General features: G+C 33.0%; 1 protein-coding gene across 2 annotated transcripts; it reads right to left on the bottom strand.

The window, feature by feature from the left end:
• Positions 1 to 412: 412 nt before the first annotated feature.
• LOC131043844 (boron transporter 1-like) lies at positions 413 to 8,804 on the bottom strand. Of its 2 annotated transcripts, XM_059216772.1 has the most exons (14): positions 8,524 to 8,804; positions 8,212 to 8,343; positions 7,579 to 7,755; positions 6,682 to 6,764; positions 6,299 to 6,473; positions 5,957 to 6,095; positions 3,606 to 3,771; positions 3,305 to 3,471; positions 2,863 to 3,036; positions 2,644 to 2,739; positions 2,398 to 2,535; positions 1,879 to 2,198; positions 1,501 to 1,765; positions 413 to 1,041 (listed from the first exon to the last, which is right to left on the bottom strand). In XM_059216772.1, exons 3-14 carry the CDS (start codon positions 7,680 to 7,682, stop codon positions 673 to 675), a joined length of 2,196 nt encoding a protein of 731 aa, XP_059072755.1. In that variant the 5' UTR covers positions 7,683 to 7,755; positions 8,212 to 8,343; positions 8,524 to 8,804; the 3' UTR covers positions 413 to 672. The 2 variants fall into 2 exon arrangements, with proteins under 2 accessions (XP_059072755.1, XP_059072754.1); XM_059216771.1 differs by lacking the exon at positions 8,212 to 8,343 and having other exon boundaries at positions 6,299 to 6,491.
• Positions 8,805 to 9,129: the final 325 nt, after the last annotated feature.

Consider the following 9,129-nt stretch of genomic DNA (forward strand, 5'->3'; position numbering starts at 1 on the left):
GTGGTGGAACTTGAGTACCTTAAATCAAAGTGCACACATATCATTATTATGTAGACACAAGAAATAAATATTCTTAATAACCTACATTAACTTAATAAGTAAGTGCAAGATTAGACTTAAAATAAAATAAACATTATCTTAGGTGAAGTATAATTTTTACGCTAATATTCTTAATATTATGTTTACATTTATGAATCTCAACTTATATGATTATTAGATCTAACCATCATATTGTCTGTTTATCATTCATTACACATAAATAAATACACAATTTTTGTAAGATTTATTTTATTTCATGCAATTTACTCTATTTCCTTAAAAACAAATGTTATATGTATAATAGTAAAAGCAAATTATTCAACATTTCTACCTTTCTATAAATAGATTACAAGATGATGATCGAACATACATCTAAATTAAAAACTCTCTTTTAGCAATGCTACCATAAATGATTGGAACCAATTGATCAAAGTCACGAAAAGATCAAACTTGACCTAATCAAATCTCCAAAATATATAAATATTAATTATTGACATAATCAAACTAAATACTATCATCTTCATCAACTATACCCACCCCTTTAATGCTAAAACAAAATTGAAAGAAGGAAACCAGCTTATTTTACAACATCTTACTTTTTTCAAAAGAAGTCCTACTACCCTCATTCGATAATCAAGTGCCACTAGAACTAGGTGAGGTTGCATCCTTCCCAAAATTAGACATCGTTGGGCTATTAGATAGCCTTGATTCCCCAACCCTTGGACTGTGTATTGTGGGGCTGTACGTTTGTCTCAGCTCACTTATTCGTGGGCTCCTGGTTTGCAGGGTATCAGCAGCTAGTGGACTTGTTCCAAGTTTCAGTTCATCACGGGATTTATGCAGGTGTGGACTGTAAATCAGTTTGCCATCACCTGCCTCACTTGAACTGGATATTCGTGGACTGCAAGCATGTTTAACCTCGCCTCTACTTCGAGTAATTACCTCATCCAATATCTCACCGTTATCTGCCTTGGCAAAACCCATTCCCTGTACTTCATCTCCCTGAAAGCAAAAATGGTTTGTAATTAATGATAACAGATTAAATTTAAGATATGGATAATGTTCAATATTAGTATCTACAATCCATCCGTATTTCTGTATGAGCTTCTGGATTTGATTGTGTGAGCTTTTTTGCATCAAAGTTTCGGATCACACTTTCCATCATCAAGATGAAAAAAGAGAGCACAAGGAGAAAATGTTGTTTCTCAATTAAATTGTGTTTAGGGTTTTGGATCAACATTTTGAATCATGGAAATAAAATTGGTTTGTAACTAATGATAAGAGATTTCCATAATCTATGATATAAATAATGCTGTTGCTGAATTAAATTGTGTTCAATTTTTTGGATCAATATTTCGAATCACACTCCGTGATCCATCATCAGAATGATATAGAACCAAAGCAAACAAAATGTAATGATTTGGAAAAGGCTTAAATGTGATTAATAACAGTATTACTTACTGTAATGTTATATGGTAATCCTGTGACCTCCTCATACTCTGCTGCATCCAACTCTTGAAGATGCTCTTTTTTGAAAAGTTTGGGGAAAAGATATTGCCTTGCAGGAACTAAGAGCATAATCAGCAGTGGGAAGAGAACTCCAGCAATGGGAATCCATGTAATCCCAAAACAGGCCAACAGATAACAGGTCTGAAACACTGTGAAAAAAGCAATAGCTTTGAAAGGCACTGTTTCAAGGAATGAAGCATGATGGTGTTGGAACACCCTGTCATCAAAACATAACATGGGGAAATTGATGAGCTTCACAAATTGGGTTGTAATAAATTAAGACTACAATCAAGATCTGCAGTAGAATTTAGAAAATGAAAGAGTCCAGACTTGTATCTTCGACTTGGTGCAGTAAATAGGAAAAGTATTCTTTCCCAGAATTGATTGCCAGGCAAGCTCTCTATGGCCATGAATGCAAAGTAACCCCAAAGCACTGAAGTAGGAATCTTTTTAAGTAGGGGCATAGCTGCAACACATCCACCCACTAACATTGCTTGTAAAAAATTACTCAAACGCTGCTCTTTGACTTCAACAGGAAGTAGTTCATCAATGTCCCTCTCTGGATCAAAAATTGACTCATCAACAGGGGCATCTATGTTCCCAGATCCCGAACTCATTTGAAGAGTTGTCTGTTGAAATGGTTTTAGAGCCTAAAGAAAAGCACAAAGCCATTCAAAGAGATTAAAATTAAAAATTCAATTATTAGTAAACTGTGAAAAGTATAGTTATTTTTTGGGTACTTAGTTCGTTTGTTTTAATGACAGTCAATGTAATGGGTCCAAATCCTTCCCCGTGCTAATCTAATCAAAACTGTGAAAAGTATATACAAGAAATATATATCTAGTTTACCAGTGCTGGAGGTGGCTGATAAACCAACGGGGTCTGCATTTGCTGATAAGTTTCTTGCATGCTCTCATACAATTTTCCCAAGCTTGAGTTTTGTTTGATGCTTGTCTTGGCTGTCTTCACCAACCTACCACGGACCAACTATACCAGAAGTATCTTAATAATGGTAATGTGGGTAGCTCAGTTATCATCATGCTTGCATCTTTGGAAACAAAAAGTGGAAATTTCTAAATTCTAATCCATCAGTACCTGATGCTTCAATGTAGCTAGACTTTTTGTATGCATTGGAGATTGAGGAATAACACCATTTGAAGGAGGTATACCAAGAAGACCACACATAATAACCTGCAATAAGTTGCCATAGTGAGAAGCCCCAATTAATTTAGCTTACAAATGCCAGTTAGCGCTGAGAAAAAAATTGCCAGTTTTTCAAAATGTAAATAGGAAAAACCCAGTGCTTTTTAATACCATGAATCCCAACAAAAGCAAATCATAATGATAAGAAGATGGCTTTCTTAAGTTGAATTCCTTTTGCTGGGCAAGCTGAGAAGCCACACTGTGGTCAAAATAGTAAAGGATAGCAATCATTGTTGCAGGAATAAATGCTCCAATAATATATAGCAATGGAACATCCAGCATTTCCTACAAGGAGTAGAAAGGCCATCAATGATAAAAATATAGTGCAGTTGCTTCAAGGATCTAAAATGATAGCAAAAATGTGAAGGGGAAGAAATTTTTTTTGACAAGTATATTGGAGAATGAGTCACCCAAATCAAAGATGGATCAGTCATCGAAAGGGTCAATAGTTAAGTGGTATAAAGTCACACCTGAACATGAATGAATTCAACTAATTCATCTTTCATTTGAATGTGACTCATTTTCCAACAAACGATCCATAAAAAATATATACATTAATCACAGTCCAGTTGTCATAAGCGCCAGGTGACCATGGATTTGGACTAAACAAGCGCCTAGGAATCCCCTCAGGAACTGAACTTGAAGGTATATATGATACCCCAGTCCAAACAACTACCATCACAGGAACTCCATAATCAGCAATGAAACCTCGAAGCCATCCTGGAAGTCCAAAATGTTCCAAGTCTCCCATGAGAAACACAGTGTTAAGATGTAGAATGCATTCACAACTGTCATAAATTGTAAATAGAAAAATTTGGCAGACAATTACTACAGATCTTTCCTGCTGTGCAAACCTGTTCCATAACGCCATGATCTTCCTTTGCGACTCTTGAGACCAGTGTATAGTAGCCCAAATGATAGAACCAATGCAAACATTCCATTTCCAAAGCGCCAAGAAGGTGAAAACTGTTTAAGACTTGGATTACTCCTCTTTGGAATGCGAAATTCATCCACAACACCCTATGGCAAATTGTTCAATACAAATCTTCAGTTATCCTCCAAACTATATTTTACGTTTGCAATCTATTTTCATATTTTATTTTATTTTATACTGTGATAAAATTCACAAATTTATATGTAACTCTTATTATGATCAGTTAAATTGAACAGATTTATTTATTAATGATATCAAATTTTTATAATCTATAATTTTAATTATCATTATTTCTAGATTACATTATTATGTTATTATTATTTTTATCAATATTTTGAATCACACTCCATATTCTATCATCCGATTTATTTATTTAAACTATAATTTTTTTAAATATAAAAAAACTCAGATTTATTAAAAGAACACCTTTCTTATATGTTCTTAGGCCTGCCTCACCCGGAGTCATCAGGAAAAGTGGAGTACCTATTGGGGTTGCCAGTCTTGAATCAATATATGGAGATATTTGAAGATTACTGGTACAATCATACAAGGAATATGTAAAGGGAGAACAAATCCAACTCTGTGGGACAGTGTGGTGCCATCTACATTAATGGGACAGAGTGGGGACATAATATGTATTTATTTATATGTATATATTATAAAGTTATTATTTAATAATTTTTTTAATATCAAAAATTGAATTTGAGTTATATATAAAAGTGAAAGTGGTATATGTATATGTATGTGTATGTGTATGTGTATTTGTATGTGTAATGTAATAATCATATGAGAAATAGTAGATAGAGAAGCATCTATTTGACATTTCTAAAATAACACAAAGATCTTATGATATTCCATCTCACGGCTACATATTAACAAAGTTAGTGGCACGAGTATTGATCCCTTTGTCCTATAATTTAAAAAAGTTTCTATAGAGCTTAATTAAAACATAAGTCTTGTTATATAGTATAAATCAAGATTATAAAATTAGAGTATAAGTTATTTTATATAGGAGAAGGTTTCTTAGTGATGCATCCTTATTAAAATTTATATCATCAAGTAGTTTGGAATGTGGACTATTTAAAACATTTTTGTTTCACTGTCATTATGATCCATGGAGGTTGTGGGGATCATGCTTTTTTTAGTATCATAAGAGATTAAAAAACGTTTGACTAACATTTGTACATTAAGAATTCATAAATTGTATGTCAAGTAATGTTTTGTTTTGCACCAATGTGACATCAAATTATATAATACTCATTTTAAAATTATTAAGTTAGGTGTTCAACAATTGAGTCCTCTCTCACATCTATAATACAATAGTATTTAAATTATAAATTTTTAAATGTACAAGTAATATCACAATGACCACTAGGGGAAAGGAGTCAGTAGTGGACATAGCTAACTTCACACATCTTAAGCTCCTAAAAGGTTCATCGATTTTTGTGACTTAATTGCTTAAAGCTATTGTTTTAGCTTGTGGGTAGTAACGATGCACGTTATGGAATTCATTATGTGCACAAAGGTCAAAAAGTACAAATTTGCCCTAGTAGTTAAGCACAAATGTCCCAGTAATGGGCTAATTATGGTCAAAAAAGCTAAAAAATAATCCACTATTGATATATGTGATATTTATTAATGGACCTTTCATTACCATTTTTTTTGGCTCCTACTATGTCTACTAATGGGAGGTGAGGTTGACGAAAAGATGATGGTTATTGGTCCTATGTCCACCAATGACTCCTTTCCCCTACCTCTTCAATAATTAGACATTTTTTCTTATACAAATAAAAATTAGAAATTTAGAATATAAATTAAATTTAAAATTTAAAATTTAATATAACTTTGCAATGAAAAATATACATGATTCAATCTGAGATCACTCATACATCTTTATATGCTTATATATATACTTAAAATTAAAAACTCATAGATTATTATAAGATAATGATATCTTGGTTTAAATTTCTTTCTACTAAATACTTCCTTTATTATAGAATAATGGACGATGAAACAAAATAAGAGAAGGTATGTTGTAGTCTTAGACTTCGCTATTTCCACAGCTCTATTCTCTTTCTTTATGTAATTTTCTTTCTTATTTAATTAAAAATTTATAATATTATAATCCTTTAAACTACAAAATTTTTAATGTACAAGTATTATGCAGCCTAAATCTCTGACAAATTAATTTCACAAACCCATTTCTATCATCATTCACTGATTCCTGAGTAAATAATGTGTAGAAAGAAATTTCCATGCAAGAAGTCATACCCGGATGGCCTGCTGCATGAACAACATAGCAATGAGTAGCCCAAATAATTCTCCAGCTACCCTGGTAAACCTGTTGATAATTGAGCATGCGCCCAAAATGGAAAACAAGACTAACAGGAAGGAAGTCCATACACATACCCTGTATATGAAAGAGCAGAGTCCTTGTGAATTTTTAACTTAAAGATATCCCTTGTCCCTCCCCCCAGGGGGGGCAGGGGGGGTCCCCCCACCAATGCATATTTGTGTAAAACCCAGATAACATACGTGAATCACTTCAAATTTTAAATAAATCATTTGTTAACCAGACAAGCATGTAAGGATAATCAGATTTAGACTACATACCAGCCTGCCCAAGCCAAAAACAATTTTGGACCCAAATCTCCTTTATCCTTTGCAAAGTTGTACATGAATGTATACATAATTACAGTTGGTTCAGCCACTCCCAGAATCAACAAAGGCTGACCTCCAATGATAGAATGTGTTATGCCACATATTGCAGTAGATGCCAATGTCTGAACTGCAGTTAATAAACCATCTACAAAAACAATCAAGAAGTAATAAATTTTAAATTGTATTTTATCATTCAAGCATTGAATATAGATCCAAAAGAACACTGGATTAGACTTTTTTCGAACTTTTTATATATATAAAGTTGAGAAAAAGAAAGATAAAAGATGAAGTTGAAGATGCAGACAGCAAAAAAGATAAAAGCAACTTCAACTTACCTGTACTTCTGTCCAGTTGTTCTCCAAAGGAAATCACTGGAATTGCAGAAGCAAAGAATATGTAGGTTGTGGGAGCAAGGATCCTGGACCATAGTCATTGTCACACACTTTGTTATTCTTTGTATAGAGAGAACGAAATAGAGATAAAGAGATGGAAGAAAAAATATGAAGAAATAAAGATAAAAGACATATAAAAGGAGGGAGACAGACATATCTAGAAATTTGAACTAAGCAATAGGGAGACATATCTAGAAATTTGAACTAAGCAATATTTCTGCAGGCAAAAACTGAAGGCACCAAATTGATTGCATAAAACTCTTTTAAGCCAAACATTTCACAGAGATTTTTCTCTCTTTCTTATGTATCGTTCACTTCTTCATTAAAAGCTACAGTACTGCCCATTTCAATGTATTAAATTTCTCTAAAGATTATTTATTTATTTGTTCACCAAGATATCTATCAGTCCCTCTCAATTACATCATATGATCTTAAATACACCTTAATTATCAAAGCCATTCAAGTTACAGTGGAAAATATTATTTGTCAATAGGGGAAAAGAAGTAAACGGCTATCGAGCTATGGGGATATATCATGACATCGATGGCTGGATGCTACATAATTGAAGTTTTGATTTGTCATCAATTGTTTACAGCCTGTTCACTGCACCATCACCTCAAACGAATTTAACAACAGTTTTCATTGAAAAATCGAAGTCAAAACTTCAATAAAACTTCAATATAACATCTAACGTATCCTGATAACTGTGTCATACCATAAAAATCAGCTTAATCATTAAAAAATCCTTTATCATCAAATAACTGTCATTCAAATAGAATACTTAACCGGAATCCAAAATCCTTATCATCAAATAACTGTCATTCACATAGAATACTTAACCGGAATCCTGCAGTGAAGCCACCAGTCCAGTCTTGCTTGTAACATAACAACCGTCCCTTGAGATCATTCTTGATCCCTTGGAAAGGCACAAAAGCGTCCTCCATGGCAGATACAATTTGGGAAACTCCAAGAGAAACACTAGATTCCTTCTTTTAACTTGTAGTACCCAAATTTCAACTGCAGGAAAAGGAAAGCGTATGAAAATTAGCATGTAGGAAACATGTTAGGTAGATTAAAAACTTGTGCACGGTATAATTTGAAGAAAAAATTTGCAATTTGGGACCATTTGACACTAGGAGCTAAAGGGATAAGTAACGTGCAACCATTAGAGGGATCAATTATGTACAACTACCATTTCATGAGTTTGAACTCCATATATGGAGGTGGGAAAAAATTCCCAATATGGTCTTACAGAAGTTCTGACTTGTGAAATTGTAAAAGATGGAATCAATGCATTTCAAGCAATAAACAGAACTTTAGAAGACACTAAAGACAGCATAATGTTCTGAATCTCAGCTACATTCTAGAGAGACTATGCTGATTGCTAAAGGTACATGCAAAAGCTAGTTATAAGCAAAGGTCCAAGCAAGATTCTAATAAACTATACAGCCAGCTATATGCAATCTCTCTTACTCTATATAAAGAAGATTTTCCTTAAGCTGGAAGTCCATTGAACTCTGGTGAGAGAATCATAAAATATATGAAGACCCACGTTGTTTGATAATCATTTCGATTCGAGTGAAGACAAATAAGAGCATTTAAAGTCTAATAAAAATACACAGTTTTGTTAATCAATCAATTTTTTTTTCAGGCAAATGTTAAGCTTGTTTGTGCTTTAGATTATAAAATTGTTTGGTGGCATTCCTTTTTTCTTTGGGTCAATCATATCATTTTGAGTGGCAAACTAATAATGAACAGTCTGCAATATGGAACTAAAAAACTCACCATTTTTGTGCTTTAATCAAGCTTTTTTTCCAAGGAAATCTAATATAAAGCCTGTTAGTGGTATATATGATAATAAACTGTACGCCTGCCTTCCTCTTTTTCTTTGTCGTGGAGGATGTCTTTCAATTATTCAGGTGGTGAGAGGAATATTATGCGTTTTAAGCCCAGCAGATGGACCTAAATTTGCACCATGCTAAATTTGGGAATAGAAAAATTTGATACGAAACCTGATTGACTGGTTACTCCTAAATTGGGCTGTTGGCATGGCATGTAATGTTTTAAGTGGATTTGACATTGTTATGCTGTTTACTCATGTAGTGTTTAGGTGAAATCGGAATTATGCTATTGGAATAATGGTGTAGTAGTTAGGTGGGAATCAGCATTGTTTAGGTGAAATTAGAAGTATGTTATTGTAAAAATTTAATAGTCTAGGTGGGAGTTGACAAAAAAGAGTGGTCTTTTGGTGTAAAAAGTGATAAAAAATTATAGGAGTGTGTATATAATTAGGTTGTAATATTGTAGAGTTAAAAATCGTAAATTTTAATATTATTTAATTTTTGTTTTTATGTTTGTTAGTCGGAGATTTCAAGTATCAATAATCAATCC

Source organism: Cryptomeria japonica, chromosome 2 (genome assembly GCF_030272615.1).
Source record: "Cryptomeria japonica chromosome 2, Sugi_1.0, whole genome shotgun sequence".
Lineage (NCBI taxonomy): Eukaryota > Viridiplantae > Streptophyta > Pinopsida > Cupressales > Cupressaceae > Cryptomeria > Cryptomeria japonica.

Excerpts from the sequence above, each read along its gene's own strand:
- LOC131043844 (XM_059216771.1), bottom strand. The coding sequence starts at position 7,682 with ATGGAGGACGCTTTTGTGCCTTTCCAAGGGATCAAGAATGATCTCAAG. Across the intron at positions 2,199-2,397 it reads ATCAGCCACCTCCAGCACTG|GCTCTAAAACCATTTCAACA; the intron begins GTAAACTAGATA and ends GCTTTTCTTTAG. Across the intron at positions 1,042-1,500 it reads GATTACCATATAACATTACA|GGAGATGAAGTACAGGGAAT; the intron begins GTAAGTAATACT and ends TTTTGCTTTCAG.